At 37.4% G+C, this 22,234-nt stretch overlaps 1 protein-coding gene and 1 long non-coding RNA gene across 3 annotated transcripts in view; one reads left to right on the plus strand and one right to left on the minus strand.

Annotated features, from left to right (window-relative positions):
- The window catches only part of LOC148350332 (uncharacterized), a 41,635-nt gene extending 27,653 nt beyond the window's left edge, over nt 1-13,982 (minus strand). Inside the window, exons 1-2 of the long non-coding RNA XR_015853029.1 lie at nt 13,817-13,982; nt 681-796 (exon numbers count right to left, since the gene is read on the minus strand). This is a non-coding gene — a long non-coding RNA (uncharacterized LOC148350332). The remainder of the gene's footprint in view (nt 1-680; nt 797-13,816) is intronic.
- Nucleotides 1-22,234, plus strand: part of col5a1 (procollagen, type V, alpha 1) — an 85,838-nt gene that overhangs the window by 5,234 nt on the left and 58,370 nt on the right. For both annotated transcript variants that reach the window (XM_088355752.1, XM_088355753.1), the window contains exon 2: nt 20,213-20,380. In XM_088355752.1, the coding sequence (XP_088211878.1) occupies nt 20,213-20,380 (168 nt within the window). The remainder of the gene's footprint in view (nt 1-20,212; nt 20,381-22,234) is intronic.

Below are 22,234 nucleotides of genomic sequence, written 5' to 3' on the forward strand. Positions count from 1 at the left end.
TCGATTTAACTCTTTAACGAGTTTCCCTGTTGAACCAAAAAAGCTGAACACATTTCTGTTCCCGCACGTGTTGAGAAATAAGCAGAGATGTCTGGAAATTGTCCGGGCTGCAATCACGTCGAGTATAAACTAAGCTCAAATTAATTAATGTAAACCACCAACTCATCATTCAACATCATTCATATGTATATGATAAGTTCATTGTGTTTTTAACATTGGACACCTGCAAATGAGATTTCTTAGTTTGTTCTAGTGACTATCATTGCGCACGGTTTTTTGTTTTGACGATTACATCATTGTCTCTATCGGCCAATCCTGTAACTCTTCTTTAATTTCCACACCCTTCAGAGCGTCTCTGCTTTTGTAACTGAGGATATGTAATGAAAAGAAAGGGCACAGGGCAGGGCCTCAGTACAAGTTGGAACTCCTTATCTGTATGCTTGAAAGCTGTCCTCCTTGCAAGCTTAAAATCCATTGATATTTTCTCTTTATTTTGAGTGATACTAGAATTCAAATGTATCAGTATATTACAGACAATTTAAGTGTAAAGCTATTTAAGGTGACTTTACAAAGTTAAAAGTAGAACATTTTCTCATCTAAGTACATGTTAAAAATGCCCAACTTAGTTTAAATAGCCTTTATGAAATATTGTCAAATGCGCCTATCTGCTTTTATCTTACCTTTAGCACTGATGTTTCGGGACTCACAACACATTAGGAAGCAGGAATGCGGCAGAGTGAGGAGGGGTGGAAAGTAATTTCATGCTCATTCCCAGGTTTTTTTTTGTTAGTGTAGCCTGCAAAAAGAAAAAAGTAAGAAGAGGCTTGTTTCAAATACGGTCCAAATGTCAACCCAAACCCCCAAAAGATGAAAACAGAAGAGTTCAATAAGTACTTGAGGAATGAGCTGACTGAGACTGCGATCATAACTTTAAGCCTGGAGATGGTGGCAGAGAGAAGCAAAATTTGGCATTGCGGACACCAACTATAAATAACAATTCACTGTATTTATTTTAGATCAAAGAGAGAGATTTGGAGGCCTGTTGTGAGAAAAAAAAACTACAAAAACTTGCTTAGCTAAACCTAAATTATCCAAATGTTAAAAACTAAAATAAACATGAATAAATATTACTTGTTTATGATGGCAATAGATGTCACATTTGTAGTTTACCAAGGGAAATTGTGTAGAATTTAACACTCGTAAGGGTTAAAAAAAACGTTCAATTATTAAAAATATTGATTTCAAGAATAAGCCAGAATACGTGAAATATCATATAAATGTGATTTTTTTTTTTTAAATTACTTTTGTATTTATTGTATGGGGCCTACCAAGAGGGAGCTGACACGATTGTCCTCTTGATGCTAAGGGTGAAAGGCTAGGCAAAAAAAAAAACTGTTTTGGTCACTTTGAATCTCTGTAGTTAGTAATCTTCTTTGTGCTTTTTAGCACTAGTTTTCAGTTGTGCTACGTGATAGAGCGACATTTACAAGTCAAGTCATGTTTATTAATCACAAAAAGTCTCAAAGAGCTGCGCAGACCATCATTAGATATATTTAGTCCTGGTTGATTGTGTTAATAAGTTAATTCAACACTGGTAGACCAAGTCAACACTCAATGTAAATTTTAACACTAGCTCAGTAAATATTTGGTTGACCAATCAACACAACTAACCAGTGTTAATCTAACACCTAAAAAGTTACTCGTTGACAGATTTGGTCCTTAGCTACACCAGTTAATTGTTAATTGTTTTTCTTAAATAGTTATATCAGTTAGCCATTGCTAACATTTATGGAGAACATTGTATCATTATCTCAGTGAACAAAGACTAAAGTTAGTCTTTAGTGTAACCTGTGCATGTTAAGTCTTCCCAACACCAGTGGGAGAAATCCTAGCTAGCTAACCCTTAAATACTCTATTGCATGGACTCAACAAAATACGCCTTTAACCTTTCTTCCCCTACGGCACTTATACTCAAGCTAGCTGAACACAAACGTTTCATTCTCCACCGCATCCTGTACTGTATATCCCGTCGATTGGATCCAGTCATAATTAAGGCTGATTGTTTGAAAGTGCTGAATGGCGCCCTGTGTGTAAAAATTCGCCCACCCGCCCGGATCGGTCCGGGATGTGCACAATCGCTCTGTCGCTTAGGTTTCGGGTTACGTTTCACAGGCACAGGAATGTTGGTCCAAGCGACTCCTTGGCCCTTTTGGGAATTGTAGTCCGCTCAAAAAAAAATCGTTTTTGTAATGAGGGTATTATAATCAGTACATGATTCATGCTTTCCAACCTCATCCCCCTTGGCTCGGCTTAGCCACAGTTTAGGCCGCAGGAAAACTACAACTAAGCGATTTTTTTGTCATTCGTTTTCTTTTCCAGCTAGATGAAATACAATCGTTGTACGTTGTTGAATTCGGAGCCGCTATGATGGGGAAAAATATGAATGCCGCTTTTGTTTTATTACAAAATCAGTTTGATATTATTAAAACACATTTACTTCCAGATTTTTCTCTCAAGTCGGAAGAGCCGATGCAACAAATTTTTGCCATTTTCACAAATTTCATTGCAAGAACCTATGCATAAACTGTGAGTGAACTTCGCAAAAACGTTTCAGTGCTTGATGGTTTCAGAGATGTGATCACACGATTTGGGTTACCACAGCATCACGTTTTTGCTGATGTGCATGAAACGTCATCCTTTTCTGCCCCAGTGTCATCTTTTTAAGGAAGAAAAATCTTGAAGCGTTAATTGTCTGTTTTTATCCATATCTTTGTTACTCTGCCCACACTGCTTTACTATGTCTATACTCGCCATAAAGGGCCGCTAACACAGTTCCATCAGGGGATACAGGAAGCAAGACTAGGAAGCAGGGGCTTTCTCAATGTGTGGATCAAGATCTGATCAAAACCACTCCTGGCTTCTAATGGTGATATTTCATGCTAAAATCATTCCCAAAGGCTAGATAATTATTGATAAGCTGCGCCAAACCCTTTATAACATTTTTTTTTAAATTAAAACAAAAACCTTTTTACATTTTGGCACTCTATACGTTATGGCACTGAATGGGTTTAAGATTAGCAGCGCAGTGGACTGGTAATGGACGTCTTACCGTATTTGCATTGAGGGCTGGGCACAAGAGTATGCTTTTGAGCCTTATAACTTCTAGCAGTCATCTGAGCAACCAACATAATTAATTGAAGCTCTGGTTAACTTTCTTTTTGAATTGATAAATGTGCATTTGAGTAGGATGTGAATGTAGCTTGGTTCTTCACCCAGTTTATAGAATATCTGTGGCTGGGTCTCTGGTTAGTTTATAAAAAAAATATACAATTGATGAGCGAAATTATTTGACAACTGGCAATTGTTGACAGCCATTGTTTAACTCCTGATTTTACAAATCCCCCATCAAAAATAATTAATCCGCGATTTCTGTCGCCTTTCGAAAAGCTCTATCTTATGTTTTAGATGAAAATAAAACATTAGCAAACATCTGTTTTTACTTCTGAGGAACAATAACAAAACCAGAAACTGAATCAGTTTCAAAAATCTTGGTGAGTACATCAACTTTTATGCTGATCTGAAATTGATTTTTTGTTGTTGTTTAGCTGGTTAAAAAAACTTCACAAATGCAGTCTCATGACAAAGTGACATGTATGTTTTTAAAACGTATTCTTTGATTTTTCAACACATACATTATAAAATGATATAATCGACTCTAAACTCACAAGAAAGCTTTCTAAAAAGATTATTGTAACCCTACTAAATGTTAAAAACTGAAATAAACATAATTAAAGATTCGCTGTTAAATGGGATGTAGACGTCACATTTGTAGTTGACCTAGGCTGGGAGGAAACTTGTTTAACTCAACATGAGACTATCTATGGCCTGTAGAATGATTTAATATGGCTTGCAATTAATTTCTGAGTATGTACAAACTAAAGTGAACTAATAAGTCATTTATAACCAAAGTTGTTTTTTTTCAATATTAAAGGCAAACCAAATGCTTTTTCTGGCCGCTAGAGGGCATTGTGGAGTTTGTATTGCGTAGTGAATTGGTTTAGGTGTAAAACTACATATACACAACTGTTAAAATAGACGATTTAACACATTCAATGCCAAACATGAAAATATTTTTTACCGTGCTGTTTTTGAACAAATGTTTTGTATTTAGAAAAGATCCCTTGTCTTCCGTGATAGTAATATGTAGGGTGGGTTACAAATGTAGGCTGAACGATAAAGTATAATACTAAAAAACAAAGCTATACATTTGGAGTTGACTTTCTTTTACTTAACTAACTTTGTCATCCCCGGTCTGTGGTTTTTGAAGGTAAACTACAGGATAGTAGTCAAATTAAAGAGGAAAAAAGTGCTCTGATGCGAAAAACAAAAAAGAAAACCCTCCACTTAAATCTGACGCCTTAAAATGTAAACAATTATTGCGCCTTCTTTCTGCTTTTGACTGTAAAAAACAGCAGAGCATTGAGTCAGTTTTTCCATCCTAGTTAGGGCTGGACTGATTTATATCATCAGTGCTGTGAAGTAAACCATCTGGAGCTCTGCTAAAGCAATGAGACATAGGACGAGAAAGGGAGAAAGCAAGCAAGCAGGCCAGAGTCCTTGAAAAACACTTCATGTGGTTCATCTTTCGAGGACGGGTTTTTAGAATGATGACTCCTCTATGTCTATGGCCTGCTCACAATTTGTGACAATCATAAATTTAAGAGCTTTTGGTACATTCCAAATATCTCCTCGTGTTAACAAAGTGCTAAAACCCTTGGAGCTAGGGCATTTTCATCTACTGGAATAACAGTAATGTGTGTTGCATCGGCAAAATACAATAACTGTCCACCTCAGCGAATTACTCCTTTTATTAAAGCCCCAGTGTGTAATATTCGATCACTAGATTGCATTGTATTGTATAATGTGGATGAGAACCAGTGCAGCAATAAATTGACAGAAAAACATGTTGGCAACCTTAGGTAGAGATTCCACTATGTAAAAGAAATACAAATTTCTCGACCTATGATTTTTAACATATATTAACACTGGTATGATCGTCCAGGAATTTTTGCCTACTATTCAAATCAATGTTTCTTATACTGAATGTAAGTTTTTTTGTACCACTAGGCGACACTAAACATTACAGACTGTCCCTTTAATTATTGTAATTCCCATTATTAAGCCCCGATAAATCATTCAAACACAACGCAGCACTACTCACAACAAGACAGACTACGAAGAATATATTGCAACGATATTAGTGATCCACGAGGACGTTGTAGCCTGCTACCAGTGACCAAGACAATCAGGGTTAGAGCCGAAATGGGCAAGACAAGATCGGTCTAACAAAAAAAAGGCTTTTCAAAAAAATACAGTATATATACTTGTGTCTCCCGCAAGAATTGTAATACGGCGCACACAATTTGAAATGATCAAAACATATAACATACTGGAAAAACGTATAAATTGGCAGGTATGCAAATATATGTTGTAAAGTTAGGCAGACATTTAAGCATGTCCTGCTCACTAATATTCCTCTATGGCATAATGCTCATGTGTAGTCAATAGTTTAAAAGACTAGACCTTCAACAGCCTATCTTCTGGTCATGGACAGAGGTGCAATTTTGTCAAATTATACTTTACGAAAAAATAACCCTCAATTTATTGGTGCAAAATGTGTTCATTATAAGTACATTTCAGTTGTTTAAAAGTATGTAAAAATAAAGAAAAAGAGAAGCTAAATTGACATATCTAGCAGGTTAAATATTATTTTAAGAAATATTTTCTACCGCGATTTGAAAACAATTGAAACAAATCTACCGTGTGCTACAGAAGACCATGTCACCTGTTTTGAGCATAAAAGTATTATTTTACCAGGAGAAAAATAATTACATAAAATAGCTAAAAACTAGAAAGAAATACCCTTAAAATATTGCTGTTTTCAGATTATTTTGTGCAGTCGGATGTGTCAATTTGGCAAAAGTCTATGAATACTTCTTGTTTCATATGTCATAAGTGGGAAGGTAAAATTAAATTTCAGCCTACAAGTCGAGTCAGTTACTCAGTTGTGTGGACACAACTGAACACGTCTGTTTTTTAATTATATACTAAAATCAAACTTTCTTTTGTTCTCAGTTTTAACTGTTGTATACCATTGATGTGGTTTGTTTCCTAGTGGGTATGTTTCCAGCAATTGGTCACACATGGCTTCCATTGTGTTGTTGGTTTATTACATGATTTTACTTTATAAGGTCCACAAGATGATTTCAAGTGATATAAAACAATAATGATTTGTAAGATCACATCACTGGGTATGCTTGAACCCAGAAGGAGGGTTTTTTTATGTCTCTGGATCTTAATGAATTAACCCGGGACTGGCCTTCCGATGATAATATCTTGACTCAAATTGATCTGTGCCATTTTTCTCCTCATAGAAACGTGTGCCCTATTCCTACTACTGCATTGGACATTTTATGTTAATCAGCAGTTAGTGCATTTAGTATTTGAAAAAAAGGAAAAGCTATTACTAGCAAGCTAGATTCTATGCTTGATGGTTTTGCTGGGATTTTGGAACACATAAAATACTATTTGAATGGATTGAAAATAATGTCAAGTATGTAAGCAAGCAGATTTCAATGCTAAGAACTGTCTCTCGTGGCTTTGTGTGCTTGTGTGTGTTGTGTGGACATCAATTTCACTCAACAGGATGTTCATGTGGGGCCTGTGTGTGAAATGAGCTCAATCTTGCAGAGGTAATGCTTGCTGTATGATTTCCGACATTTAGTCACATGCTAAATGTTTGTGCTAATGGAAGCATGTGGTATGGTTCCATTGAATCTGGAATGGCTCAGGTTAGATGTATTGTCAACCACTACTCTCCTCAAATTAATTTATAAACAACTTTGAAACCAACCATTGCCGCGTACACATTGCTGCCTAAGCAGTAGCATCAGCTTAAAACAAATTAGTACTAAAATTTAGATTTGGGCAAAGGTTTGGAAGATATAGGGGTAAAACCTCAGTAATAACCTAACTGCTAGCTGTGCCAAGAAAATAATTAGGTTTTAAGATTAAACAGTTTAGGGGTTAAGGCAAGACTCGGGGGTAAGGGTCACTACGTTTGTCTTAAGAGTCTATACCAGAGTTTAAAGAAATCCACAGTTAGGACCAGTGTCTTCATCTTACCTCCAGTTGGTATCGGAAAAGTTATGCCATCATTGACATTTCGTTCGGAGTTTTGTGTTTAGAGGGTTGGTAATGCATGTTTGGGGTAAGGGTAATACTAATGCAGCATTCCAGAAAAGTGAAAGTGAGAGTTCTCCAATCTTCGACCAGGAAAATATCATTTAAATGACACTCAAGGTGGGAGGTCTTATTCACAAAGTCGGAGGAAAAATATGTACCACAACTTAATCGATTGCTTCAATCTGACATCACTGGAGAAAATGGCAATGCCCATGGACAAACAGTGAATAGTAAAACATGATTTAGACGATTACAGTGTGTTATATTGACCTCTGCCGCCATTTAGCCTCCACAATTTGATAGCTTGCGAGAAGGACATTTGCTGGAGGTCCAAATGTAATTTAATGAGCAAAATAAGGAACAACTTTTCACGTTCACCCATCTTTTCTGTTGATATTCGCTTGGAACACTTGGAGATCAGATCTAGTGCCATCCGAGTGGGTGGAATCCGATTTCCCACATTTCTGAAATGCAGCATATACTGTAGGTCTTAGTGGCATTCAAGAGGTTGGTTTAGTGCAGTAGTTCCCAAAAATTATAACATTAATAATAACTATAGTAATAAGACATGTAAATCCACTGTGTAATCATGTGCAATATTTGGGTGTCCTTTTAATATCGCACCAACTCTGCGCCAAGTCACTAAAACGCACTCTGGTCGCTAATGTAATGTTTAATGCATAATTTATAAAACTAGTAAAAAATATAACCTCCCTAAACAAACAAACCCGCGAAAAGTGTGTTGTTGTTGAGTGGTTTCCATCTACTGCTTGCAGTGTTCTCGGCATAGGGATTGCAAATATAACAGAACTGAAATGATTGATCATTCCTCCATTGCCTAAAATTTTTCCATAACCACTTGTTTGTTTACAATCTTTGTAACATGACGTAGTGGGCTGCCGCTGACCCTTCTACATCCCGATAGAATATAACTGATGCTGTAGCACAGGAATTTGGTTTGATTCATCCCTCTCTGTATCTTTGAGGGGTCGGAGCATTTTTCCTTACCTGACATTTGCACTGCCAACCTGTGCGAACCCTCTGGTTTAAGTTTGGCGTGACCGTAGCAGCATCACTTTAAAAAAGAAAATAATTTATTTCTCATACTGAGTGGCCTGGACCATTGGTAGAGCAGGTTTCTCAGACATGCGGCCCGGGGCCCAATTGCAACCCTCAGGGATATAGTTTGAGGCCCCCGCCTTAAAATGAAAGTTAAAGGCACAGTAAGTATTATTTGACAACTACATGATGCTGTTTTCAGTTGTACAACCGAAAAGTGCTGAAAGTGCTACCAAATCAAAAGGAGGAATACAAATTACATAGACTCAGTGACCAAACTGCACCATTCATTGCTTTTCCCAACCTTGAGAAAAAAACGAAGAAAAAAGGAGGGAAGATAGTAGGGGAAAATAGAAAGAAGGAAAGGGAATAAGGAAAGCAAAGTAAGAAAAAAAGAAAGAAAAGGAAATTATAAGAAAATAAGAAGATATTCTACAATCTTATTTTGCAGAGGGAATTTTAAAAAACAAGGTTTTAAAGCCATGTACAGCCCTTTGAGACTTCTAGTGATTAAGGGCTATTCAAATAAACATGACTTAACTTGGACTGTTTTTATCTGAACTTCTTTGTGGAAAACCTAAGTTTGCCCTACCTCAACCAGACCTTCGCTTCGGGGACCCCCAAGTAAATTGAGTTTAAGACCTCTGGTTTAGAGGGTTTGAGTGTTTGGGAGAGTAGGATTTGTATTATAGTTTGATAAAGGATAGAGTTAGAAGGTTAGGAAGTAAGGTTGGTGTTGGGGGTTACATGTTAGTTCGAAAGTGTCAGGGTTTTTAAGGTCTTGAAGCTCGAGAGTAGTGTTGATGTGTTAATTGAGGTTCTGGCAACAAAGAGTGTCAGAGTTTGGATTAGTTAGTGTTGGAGGTAGGGTTAGGGATTGTGCTAGAGTCAAAGGTTAGATCTCTAAATTGTACGTTTGTGAACGAAGCTAACATGGCATAGACATTTCATAAATGAAGGGTGTTGGATGATGCGCTCTCATCGGGGGGAGGAGAATCTTTCATGAAGCATTCTTGTTGCTCTTACGGGCTGCTAATTATTGCTAGCTTGTCCTCGGAAGCAGGTCAAGCATGTGCGCCTAGAGAGTCGGAAACCCGGATGGCCCGGCTTGTGCAAGGGTCTGTGCCCATCAGGGGGAGGAGGAAGAGAGCAGTGAAAGAGGAATGTTAATCTCCCCACCATGAAATTTCACTATTGCAACTCCCCTCCCCGCTGTCAAAGAAACTGAGCTGTCTGAAGAGTCTACAAGAATTGTTCCTGAGTGTGTGTGCGTGCGTATGTGTTTTATTGCATTGTGGAAAAAAGGCAAGAAAATTGAGGAATGGGATCTACCACACTCTTGGCACTGAGTCACGTTTTGGATTATGGATCTCATGCTACTGTTCAAAGAAAATACCGTATTTTCCGCACCATAAGATTAACAGGATTTGAAGATGTACCTCCCAAAAAAATACTTTTTTGGTAAAATATTTTTGATACATAAGGCACACTGGACTATAAAGTGAATGGGCTTAAAACTACAGTAAGAGCTAAAGTTGCAGAAGAAAATAAGAACTACAGTTGAGATAATTTATTTCATAGAACATTATGAAGTCTGGTTTCACCACTATGACTTATATAGAATACATAAACAGTTAGTGTGCTGTCCTCACTCCAAAGTATCCTTGTTTTCCGGCCAGCTAAACAGCTAGTGAACGACGTGCAACAACAAAATAAGATTTGCAACAAGCATTCGAAATTTGGCGGCTGTGCTTCCATCGAAGTTCTATGTTTTTCTTTTGTTTTTCCCTTTACCAACGATCAATTAATGTGTGAACCAAAAGATGGTGCTTCAGAACCACTCTATATGTTTTTCAAAGGCAGAACAGTGACCACAAACTTGCACAAATTATTGTGAACCAAACATTTATATCGATTTAATTGAACATACACAATTGAGAAAATACAAACTATTCTATGTAAAGCACTTAATCAATTGACAGATCCCTGAAAATTGGATAAAGACCCCAAAAATACTATAGTTGCATTTTGGTTATTATCAGAACACCTTTCATCATTGGTTAAAATGTTACAAGCATGTATATATAATTAAAATGTAAACCACAAAAGAGCTATCAAAGGCAACTCCATATTTTCTCAAAGGCAAAACAGTTACTGTATGCATTATGCAGTCTTTAATTATATTGATGCATTTCCGATTTTATCCACCTTCCTTTTTGGTATAACGGGCGCAACGGATTATAAGGCACAGCTTCAATTTCCAGGCTAATTTGGGTTTTTTAGGTGCGCCTTATAGTCAGGAAACTACAGCGCGGAAATAAAAGACCTTGGGGCGAGTTAATGATCTTGGCATATTTCAATCTTCGGAGTCTTCAAAAACGTGTTGCTCGTGATACTCCATAGAGGGAAGAAAATATGGTGTTCTCCCCTTTCAAGCTGCAGAAAGGACCAGTATACACGTTTGCTTTTGCATCCAGGAAAGGGAAACACCTATCGTGCCCACGAAGGGAAACCTCTTAGATGTGAGGGCAGTATTTTTAGCAGGTGGGCCCAAAGGTGGTGGTCCCCAAGGTACTTGCACTAAGTGGGTAAACATCAGCGCGTAAGAAGGTGGCGACTGACAGCCTGGGATGTGGTCAAAACGGCTTCCCGAGCCAATGAATGAAGCCGTGTGTCCTGCTCATGTTTAGCATTTGCGGGCACATTGCATCCTGGCATTTGAGCTTCTTTTCAGTGCTCCTTTTTGCAAAGAGAGGTTGTGTTATCATCTTATCATCACACATTTGCCGCTCGGTTTACCTCACCGTGACCTTGCTGAGTGCTCTTAGATCTGTGGGGGTGGGTGGGATTTTTGTGGGGGCAGTGTTAAAGCCCTGATTGTACGGTGAGGAAACAGGGGAAATTGGATTGAGAGATGTGAAGCCGGGGCATGATGGGTGGAAGTATCGCAGGCAAAGAGTCAAAAATATGTATTTTCCAAACCATAAGGCACACCTAAAAACCCCAATTGACAAGAATTTGAGAGTGGGCCTTACGACCCGATGTGTCTCGTATACTGGTAAACACCGTTGGATCACAATGGAAATACATACAGTATATATCAGTGTGCGTTACTACACAAGATTTTACAGTATCTTAGCGAATTTATGCAAGGAACCCGGGTTGCGGCAGTGACAGCCTGACCACTAGAACACCAGTGATACAGATGACATACGAAAGGCATTGGATTTCATCTGGTTATCTCACTATTTTTACTTGCGGTGCCAGAGACGATTTCTGGAGAATAGAGAACGCAGAGAGTCGCCCTCAAAGATACAAATAAACACAAATTCTAATGTATCATAAAATACACTAAATAGTCTCTTGTTGTGCCTTTTTGCGTTTATTAATAGCTTTCAGGATGACTTTCCGTTTTATCAATTCTCTAACATTAGTGTCTGGCACCATGAGTAAAAATAGTGTGATAATGAGGTAAAATCTAATGTCTTTTTGTATGTTATCTGTATCACTGATGATCTGAAAGAGAGATTCTGGCGCTTTCACCACCAGGTTTGAATCCCATTGCATCAAATGTTTAGCAATTTTGGTTGTTAGCAAGAAATGCTTCTTGCTAACAACCGATACCAATTTTAGATCATTTAAGATTTATTTGTAATTACTATTTGGTGATCATTGTGTACAGTATATGATTAAAACTATTCATGAGGAATATTGTGAACATTTTTTAGAACTCGGGTCACATCTCCAACAAGTACATATAAGGTAAATGGTTTCTGATGCTTTTCTAAGATATTGAAGTTATGTGCCACAGGCATGCTCATAACTTTCTGACCCCCTCCAAACAAAGGTGATAAAAGGATAGATGGAAAGTGCGGGCCAGGACCGTCTGCTTTCTTGGAAAAAGAGACTGACCACACAAGCTAGCACTGCGAATAGATTAATTCTTTCATTTTTAATACAAACAATTTAAAAATACAATGAGACAAAGGGAAAAAAAAAAACGGTAATTTCTGGATTTTACAGTTTGTTCTCTTAAAAAAAAAACAAGCAATGCAGAAATCAGAAACTTTAATGAAGGCAGAGCTATGTTAGGGGTGTCAAACTCATTTTCACAGAGGGCCATATCAGCGTATTTATTGGCTGTCCCTAAAGGGCTAAACGTAACTTATAAATGTAACTAAATGTAATTGGTCTGTAAAATAAATGTAATTAAATATACAAGAAATCAACTTTTTAGAATAATTTATTTCTCAATTCCGTTCATTGGCGTTGACATGGATGCCATATTGTGGAGGTTGACAGGTATTGTGGGAAATGTAGTTTCATTTTAAACCTTTGCGGGCTACAAAAAAGGATGTGGTTGGCCACGGGTTTTGACACATGTGCTATATGGGGATAGTTCTGAATTTGATATTAACGTGGCTCTGTTTTGTCTGGGTTGTAAGTAAAGAGCTGTTAAGGGTGTGTGTGCTTTTGCATTTTGAGTGGCCATTATAAATAGCTGACAATTATGTTGCTTTGTAACATGCTTGAGGAGAGTAATAGAATCACTTGCGTTGATATTTTCCCGAAAACAAAAATAACGGATTATTTTTAAAAGTATTGTTGTTATGTGAATTGTATTTTGCAAATTTTTGCAGCGCAAAGTGTTAACAATATTATATTTTTTTACGCTGATTGTGTTATTAAGTGAAATAGAAAAATGCTAACCAATTAAACGACTGGTTATCCAAAATATAGAATCTAGTTTTCAGCAATTTCCCATACAAAAATAAAATAAAATCCCACCCCAAACAAAGTTGAAACAGACAGGCAAATGTGCAGTTCAACACTATATCAATACTTACAATACAAAAATCAAATGAGAACAAAGAGTTGGACTACTTCAGTTTTAAAATAAAAAGGTTCTGCAAGTGTTTGCCAAACTTCCATTCATTTATTATATTATTTAACTGTAGCATGAGCCAGGCAATATTAACTGAAACACCTAAACCCTCCAATGTACTGTTTTTTCCACTCTATACGGCGCACTGGGCCCCATGGTTCACTCCCCAAAATAGTATTTTGTGATATATTTCTCATCTATAAGACACACTGGACCATAAGGCTCATGGAACAAAAAAGTCAGAATATAAAAAAATATTTCAATGAGCATAAACAAAACTAGTATCCCTGCTTAAATGAAATGATTGATTATAAATTAAAAATGGTTACCATAAGTAGTAGCATTTAATTGAAATGATGCATTTTGAATTTGACTTAACTTACTTTCTAGTAAAAAAGGGGCACTGGATTATAAAGTGCCCATTGTAAGTCTTGCACAATTTTGTTTTAACCTGTGCCCTATAGTCTAGAAAAAACTACTTTTTGTCGTTCTCCATGACAAACACGAGCAAAACTATATGCAGCTTTCGGAGCTTATTTTCAACTAATCATTGCTCTAAAATACTGGCACGGCGTGGGAGAATCACTTCTCTCATGGTTGTGTTGTTATGTCGGCGAGTGTAATTACCAAGTGGGGACCAGCGCTTTTTTAGCAGACAGGAAGTATGGCCCAGATCGGTGAGAGAAGATGAGAACATCCCGATTAGGAAGTACCGCCGCTCTAAATGTCTCCTCGTCGGAATGTTCCTCGGCCACTTGCTGTTTGTGTAAACTGCGATAAAGTCACTCCCTGTTTGCCTAGCAAGGAATGTGAGAAAAATGGAGGCGTTAGAGTGATGCGTGTTTGGCCGATGTAAAACGTCACAATTTATGCAGGGTTCTGCGTCAAAAGTAGGTGAAAATTTACCAAACAAAGCCGTAACTTTAATGTTCCATTTTGCAGATTGGATAAATTCCCGGCTATCCTAATGTTTTTTGGGTTAAAGGAATTCCTAAATTTTTAACATGCAAATTGTGAATAAATAGTACATCATTTTTACATAAAAAACTATATATTTAATCGGTTAGATAGTATTGTGACGTCATAGGAGGAGCATTAGCAACATAGCAAGCCAGTCGAATATTGTTTTAAGTGTTAACTAGTTGGTTAAGCAAAGTTTTGGTAGTTTTTGTGGAGAAAGCTTGGGCATTGTGTCGCAGGTAGATATACTAATGGTATAACAAAGAGCGAGCAGCTAAAAAAGTGCTAACTGGCAACAATAATACACAGAGAGCTAACCGGCTAACCAGGTCCGATTATGAAAAGGCAAGGCTGGACAACAAAAAAGCACAGAGTGAGCAACAACAACAAAAAAAACAGTAGTGCGATAAACGCTAAGCAAGTCGGGATTAAACAAACCGAGAAACATGGCAAAACCAGAGGTAACGCCAGGCTAGCTGATCAAAAAATACAGTAAGCAGCCAGGGTAACCGGGAACCAACAACAAAAAAGCAGCACAATGGTTACAAAGGTGAGGCTGGCCAGGAATAAAATAAGGGACACGGAACAAAAAAGGCCAGGCTCGGCGGCCAACCAACCCGCGATGGGCAGCCAACAGGCGCCAATAAAACAGGAAAGCCTTCGGCAGCCCGGGAGCTAACCGGAGCTAGCTGGACAAAAAAGCGATATTTGTTTCTGAACTGCCTCACATGTTCTGTTAATCAAAATTTGCCATTTTGAAAGTGCTGTGTTCCTTCAATGAGATCACATCTCTAGAGGAAACAAGCCATATAGGTCAACTCTGAGACTACCGTAAAATTTGGACTATAGAGCGGACCTGATTATAAGCTGCACCGAGTACATTTTCAAATGAAAAACAATTTTGTACATACATAAGTCGCACCTGACTATAAGCCACACGAGCCCACATTGAAACAAGAGGTATTTAAAAGAAGGACGGTACACAGAAAGATTTTTACTGATATACAGTATCTTAACCCCTGAACATTCCGACGGCCAACCAGTGAACGCCGGACTTTTGATAAACAAATGTGTTTGTACGATGTCACCAGTCACTGAAATACGTCATGCCATATATCACTGGAAAGCTTAAAGTCTTGGGATTTAAGATATGACGACCATTGATGAACATCACCAACAGTGTGAAACAAGATACCCGAATACTAGAAAGCCGCCGAACCTCACTATGACGTCCCCTGGCCATCTTCAACTTCTTTGAATGTCCACGGAAATGGCTACGTTACTTACAGTACATAAAGGACAATCCATAGAATCCAACTGTGTAAACTGTTTATTCCATTACAAATGATAATGCTAAAAGATGAATAGAAATCCAGCGAAAACATTTCTGCTTCGTTGGACGTTGCTTCTTGTAATCTGTTTGTTTGCCACATTATTTCTATTTACAAATTAAAAGATATATATATATATACATTTCCACTATGGTAGTTAGCCCTCCCCTTTAGATTGACACATTCTCTGTGATGAGGGTCTGTTCATGCTAGTTTAATCCATGCACAAAGTGTGAATTTACATTAAACTAGCTTCTTCCTCGAGACACATATTCCACTGCTCTCACTCCTACCATTACTGATCGGGCGCCCCTAGCGGCCATTAAAGAAAATGCATACATTAGTCGCATCATTACATTAGCCGCTGGGTTGAGAGCTTGGGGAAAAAAAGTCACAGCTTAAAGTTCAAATTTTCAGTACATTTCTTGAGTCTCCCAGCATGGGGAATATTTTGCAAAAGATTTCCATAATTGCGGGGAGGAACACTACACGTAATGTGCTAACTGAAAAAGAAACTGTTTTGTAATACCTTAAAGGTAATCTCAACATTCTGTGTGCTCAGCATATAACACCGCAACACTGTGATTAATGACAGGTTCACTTGTTGTCCGTTTTACGTCACTTGCATACGCAAGCCAGAAATTTTAACATCTTCCTATGTCCAGCCGTGGGAGCTCACATGCATGTTCTGTTTCTCTATATGTGTGAGTGGTCCCTGCTGCCAGACTCCACAAATCCTCATACCTACGCTTTGGAATATTCCCTCGGGAACACCGGCATTCCCGCTTTTATTCCGACCATGCCATAACAACTGGGTCTGTTGTCTATGTGTTTACGAACCCTCATCTGTCCACACAGTCAGGATTGAATGATCTTGTGGGAGCAGTTGATTTAGTGGAGTGGACCCGATGTGGATATACTGGTGGCCCCACAGAGTGTGCTAATCACAGGTTATTTGCTGCAGTTGTTATAGTGTCATGTGCAAATGCTGTCAACTTTAAATTATGGTTTTACAAACTTCCTGTAAAATCAGTTACTAGCAAAAAAATTAAGGACCAAACTGAAAATTATTCTGCACAAATTAAAACAAACAATATAGGTTTACAAAACCTCTCTGCTTTAAGAAAATTACATGTAGCATAGCTTCTTTGTTGAATTATTTCAACAATGTGAAATACAAACATATTTAAATGGTAGCTAGCCTTCTTTATGTTGTCTTAAAATATCGAAATAAGGTAAAAACCTTCCCCAACCTTTTCTGTACCACAGACCTGTTTAGTGTCTGACAATATTATTTTGGCTCGGCCCAATAACATTTGTAGTACTAAAAATAACAATATTAACAATATTAATAATAAGAATTACATTAATAATAACCCTAAACCCACTGTGTAATCACTAGACTGCTTGAGATGTAAATGACATGGACAAGGAATTCGATTTGATCTCATCGTCACACTATTTTTACTCACGATACCACGTTGTATAATACGTAAGGCCATGATTAAAATATTTTATTGGCAACGTAAACTATGAACACAATACCAAAATAAAATTTACATTGTAAATTCCTGATGAATGATGATAAAAGATTCATGATAATTAAATGATTATAATCATGGCCCCACATAATCAACATTGTGGTGCTGTGAGTAAAAATAATGCGATGATGAGATCAAATCCAATGTATTTTCTTGTCAACTACATCCCTAGTGTTCCAGTGGCTAGGATCCAGCACTCTATCTGGGTTCGATTCCCTTTTCATCCAATGTTGTGCAAATGTGATCAGGGATATTCATTGACTACAATAATAGAGTACTCAGTACTATAGTCCTTTGCTTGTGTGTAAAAAATGCATTTTATTTAGAGTATAAGCAAAAAAATAAGGCAACTTTTATTTGTTTCCGAGTGTTGTGCCTAAACGTCCTACCCTGTTGAGGCATCCTATGTAGGCTGATCTGAGAGCAATTTGTTTTTCTTTATAATCAAGTAAAACCAGCAACACTAAAACTCAAGAGTAATTGCAAACAGAACTATTTATAAAACAAGGGTTAGGATGCACACATACACTGCGTGATTACCATGGTCAACAAACGCCGTGCTAAAAAGCTATGGCAGAACACAGTATTTTGCAGTGATAGAGTTAAAGAAGACTAAATAAAAATAAAAATCGTAGGTTCTCACCACTTTCAATGGCACATATGATAGGTCGAAAAAGACGTGCAAATTTCCTGGGAAATCGCATGTACACTGGTTATTGGTAGGACTTGATGGGTAGGAAGGAATTTAAAAAAAAAACGGTATCAAAGGACAAATGGCCTGGTAAAAGTCCGAGGCCCGGTGGTTGCTGACCACCAGTGTTGGGAATAACACATTATAAATATCACCGTTACATAACAACATTATTTCATCAGTAACTGGGTTATCTAATTAATAATTTCTTCCACTGTTACCATTACAGACAGCAAAAAGCGGTGTATTACTTTGGCAGCAGATTGACAACATTGGCGTGTCCGTGGCACTGCACACCTAACACCCTGAATTGCCTTTTCGGATCATGTCACCATTTAAAATCACGATTACCATATAGATAGTTAGGGATTCCGAATGTAGTACATGTGAAGAAAGAAAAAGCGAATGAGGGCTGATTCTTGAAAAATTTGAGTACACGACTCGTGTCGAACGAAACGTTTCTATGTGCCGGCCCTTAGTGAACGAAGGGAGCCAGCTCCCCACCAATCAACAACTGGTTCCCTCTAACACGCATTTTTTCTCGTATAATTGGTCAAGATGCATTTTTGGGGGTGGATTCAGTGTTGTTGACTTTAAATTTGTTGAGCATACAAAATGCTTTTGTATTTTTTCTTTTTTTTAAGATTTATAAATATTTTAATTGTATTTTCTGTGTTTAACAATGTTAAGTTTATTCTTTTGTATCTTTTTTATCTCTCTTTCATTTGTTGATTTATTTTTTCTTGTTTCTATTTTTTGCATATTTATCTTTTTTATTTTTTTATTTCACCCCTTTTTAAGTCATTCTGTGCATGATGGTACATAATAATTGGTAATGTACGGATTACAGCAACAAAAACAATGACTAAGCCGAGCCAGGGGGGAAAAAAACCGTTCTCTAAAATGATCAGAGTTCCCATCTCTTGAAGTAAATTCCAGTCAAAGACTTTACCATGGTGTTTCGTATTAGCTGAGAAAATGTGAAACTCTTTGACAAACAACTTATTTTAAAAAGTAAAAATAGTAACTTTCCCGGGTAACTTGTTCCTTTACTACAGAGTAATTCAGTTACGAACCAAATTACGCTTTGGAAGAAGTATTGAGTAACCATAACTGATTACTTTTTTTTAAAGTAGCATGCCCAACACTGCTGACCACTGTTCCAAAGCTCTGCTAACTCAAGTGATGGCACTAGCATGTTTACCCAGCTTATTGTTTATCCAATTCTTTTTTATAATTAGCCAGTGTTCTGCTGAAACGTCCTATAGCCAGTGTTAACATAGTTTTACATAATTTTATCAGCAGGGTTAGTTAGAAAAGCCACTTGAGGAGGTTAGCAACATATTCTTTTTGCAACTTTTTGCTTCAACCAAATCACTTAAAACGGAAAGTCTGTGTCTTCATTCTATTTTTACTCAAACTAACCAGGTTGCTAAGACCAGATTCTTGAATGTTTACCTAAAAAAATGGCAAACATAGCAGCTATTAGCTAAAGCAGGGGTCTCCAATGTGGTGCTGCTGACACCAGGGTGCCCACTGAGGACACTTGAGGTGCCTGCGGACCTCTTCTGAAAATAGCTCATCAGTGCTGGATCATTACTATTGTCTAATAAAAGATAATTGAGAGAGTAGAATGAGAATAGAATAGAATATACCTTTATTGCCATTGTTACAAAATGGGTTAACATATTGTGACAACGAAATTGGGCATGGCACTCCAGTTTCATACATTCACAGTGAGGTAAAAAAACCAAGAAGATAAAGGAACAGAGCAGATAAGGTTATAAAACGAGGAGGATAAGGTTAGAGTTATAATTTACACAAGAAATGTCTGCATGTAGGATGTTACATACAGTTTGGTATCGTAAGGGTTTGTGCAATATGCGTGTATTAAAGATATTTTTTCATTCATATTTTTATTGATTTTTTTACAGGAAATACAACAAACTAAGTTCCAATGTATGGGTTTTATAACGCAAATGAGCAAAACATGTGTATGTTTTTTAGATAGCTATCTGGCTAGATTTTTAGCTTTGTAGCTAGATATCTTCCTACCTTTTTAGCTATTTAACAAGCTAGCTAGCTTTTACATTTTTTGGCATGCTATCTAGCGAACATTATACCTTTTTGTTTGTAATTAAGCTAAATGTTGGCCTCCTTACTAGCTAGCTCTCTTTATTTTAAACTTCCTACCCGGCTATTTAGATGCGTTTTAATTCTTTTACTAGCTATCTATTTTAGTCAAATACCTGTTTACCTTCCTAGCTAATTATTAAGCTACTTTTTAAAGCTATTTAGCTAGCCATCTAGTTAAGTGGCCATTTTAGAAATACATATCAAACTGGTTCCACTTTGCGCTAATTAGGAACAAAAAGCAGCTCAACGCTTAAAAAAGGTTGAAAAACCGTGAGCTAAAGCATAGCTAGCATGTCATTTACCCAAAGATGAGAGGAAGTTACAAACCTGACGACTAATGACTGTCTATTTTTCTTTCTTGCAGCGGAGCCAGCGAACCTTTTGAAGATTTTAGATTTTCCAAGTTTACCTGAAGGTGTCTCGAAAACAACAGGCTTCTGCTCGAATCGCCGATCGTCACAAGGACCGGATGTGGCCTATCGAGTTTCTAAAGAGGCGCAACTCAGCGCTCCCACCAAACAGCTGTATCCAGGTGAGTGTAGGTTTACTCTAAAGCCCGTACAGGTGTTTTAGTTGTTTTAAAGCCTGCATGGCGGAGATATATGGACAGTATACAAAAGCCATGCATAGCAGGAGAGCAATTTCCCTTTTTCCTCTCCCTCACTCCGGGTGGCATTTTTTTACAAGCTCCCATAACTTGATTACGTACGTCAGTTCAACTAGCATAAACTTTGAATATAGACATCTTTACCATCTTGTGAAACTTTAAATGTTCCTTAACAATGAATCCTTGTAGTAATATAATCTTGTTTTTTTTTAAATAGTTTTTGTTCTTATGAATAATGTCAATATAGAAGTTTTGTAATTACTTATCATTCATATTTAATTTAAAAAAATCAATGCAATAATTATATAGAGATAAACAGTAGAGAGATAAACAGATAGAGAGATAAATAGATAGAGGGATAGAGAGACAAAGAGATAAAGTGATAGAGATACTTTATTCATCCCCGTAGGGAAATTCACACTTCCAGCAGTATCCTTGTGTTGAAAAATAAAACAATAAAATAAAGATATAGAATATAAAAATACCCAGTATAGCGTTTTGGTATAGAGTATTTTAATAGTGCTACGGAAAATACCGGTACACACTTTAATAAAAATAGGGTAATATGCAAATGTGGGGGTGGGGTTTAATGTGGGCTTTTACTCCGCCAGGTGGCGTTAAAGAGCCCCATGGCATGAGGAAGAAATGATCTCCTCAGTCTATATTATATATATATATTACTGATTCATCTAATTTTCATTGTTACTATTTATAATTGATAATTATTGCAAATTAACTAAGGTGTAAGTATGGCTTTCTCTCTCTCTCTTTCTCTCTCTCTCTCTCTCTCGTTCCGTCTCCCTCTGTCTCTCTCCCCAATTTTACATATGTAACTTTAGTGCTTAACACATTTCAAAACAATAGCAAAAGCATACATTTTGACCGCATTAAGGGCTTTAGCGGGTTAAACCATGCTGACGTGGCTTTGGATCTTCTTTTCCCATCTTCCCTGTGTTTTCCCTGGAGCATCATCATTTTCCACCGCCTATCAGCTCACTCCGCTTTGTAGTGTCATCTCACATTCTTTTCCATTTCCCCTCATAAAAAATAATAATTCTTGGAAGGATTTAGCGCTTGTGGGTACAAAAAGTTTAAGCATGCGATGTGGTTGGAATGTCGATAGACGAGCAATGTTAAAACCAACTGGACCACCTTCTATGTCAGGCGTCGTTCGCTGGATCGCAAATGGCACCACCTTGCATTTTTATCTGTTACATACAAAAAAACAAAGAAAATACAAAAAGGGAAAAAGTAGCACCAAAAAAAAATCACACACAAAAATTTTTTGGACCATGGCCAACCCAAATGTCCAAACACCCAAACAAGTGAAGCACCCAACTTGGTCATGCTTTCGTCCCTCCAGATGAAACGGGACACAAGAAAGCGGCTATGTCACTCGGGTCAGGTTGACACAATACACTCTTCTGTTTAACAGCAGGGCCCGACAGCTTTCGCTGGTTTACCCCTGGCGCATCGTACGGGTGCCCTGCCCATCCCTTAGAACGCGTCCAAACATCCTACTATCCTTTTACAACACCTCTCCACCACCAGCTCCACCAGAGCTATTATTAAAACATTAAAATGTTCTGCATTGTTTCAAATATTCCTTAGAATAAAAAAAAATTGATATTGGGTGTTTTTTATATGTTTGCATGTAAACATTGTCAAAGCAAAACTAACTAGGGCTAAAACTACAGTAACGGTTAATATAATGGAGCACATCTGTATTTTCTGGACTAACCCAAATTGGCTAGAAATTTGAAAGTGCCCCTTATTACC

Source organism: Urocampus carinirostris, chromosome 16 (genome assembly GCF_059441175.1).
Source record: "Urocampus carinirostris isolate Australia breed hairy pipefish chromosome 16, RoL_Ucar_1.0, whole genome shotgun sequence".
Taxonomy (NCBI): domain Eukaryota; kingdom Metazoa; phylum Chordata; class Actinopteri; order Syngnathiformes; family Syngnathidae; genus Urocampus; species Urocampus carinirostris.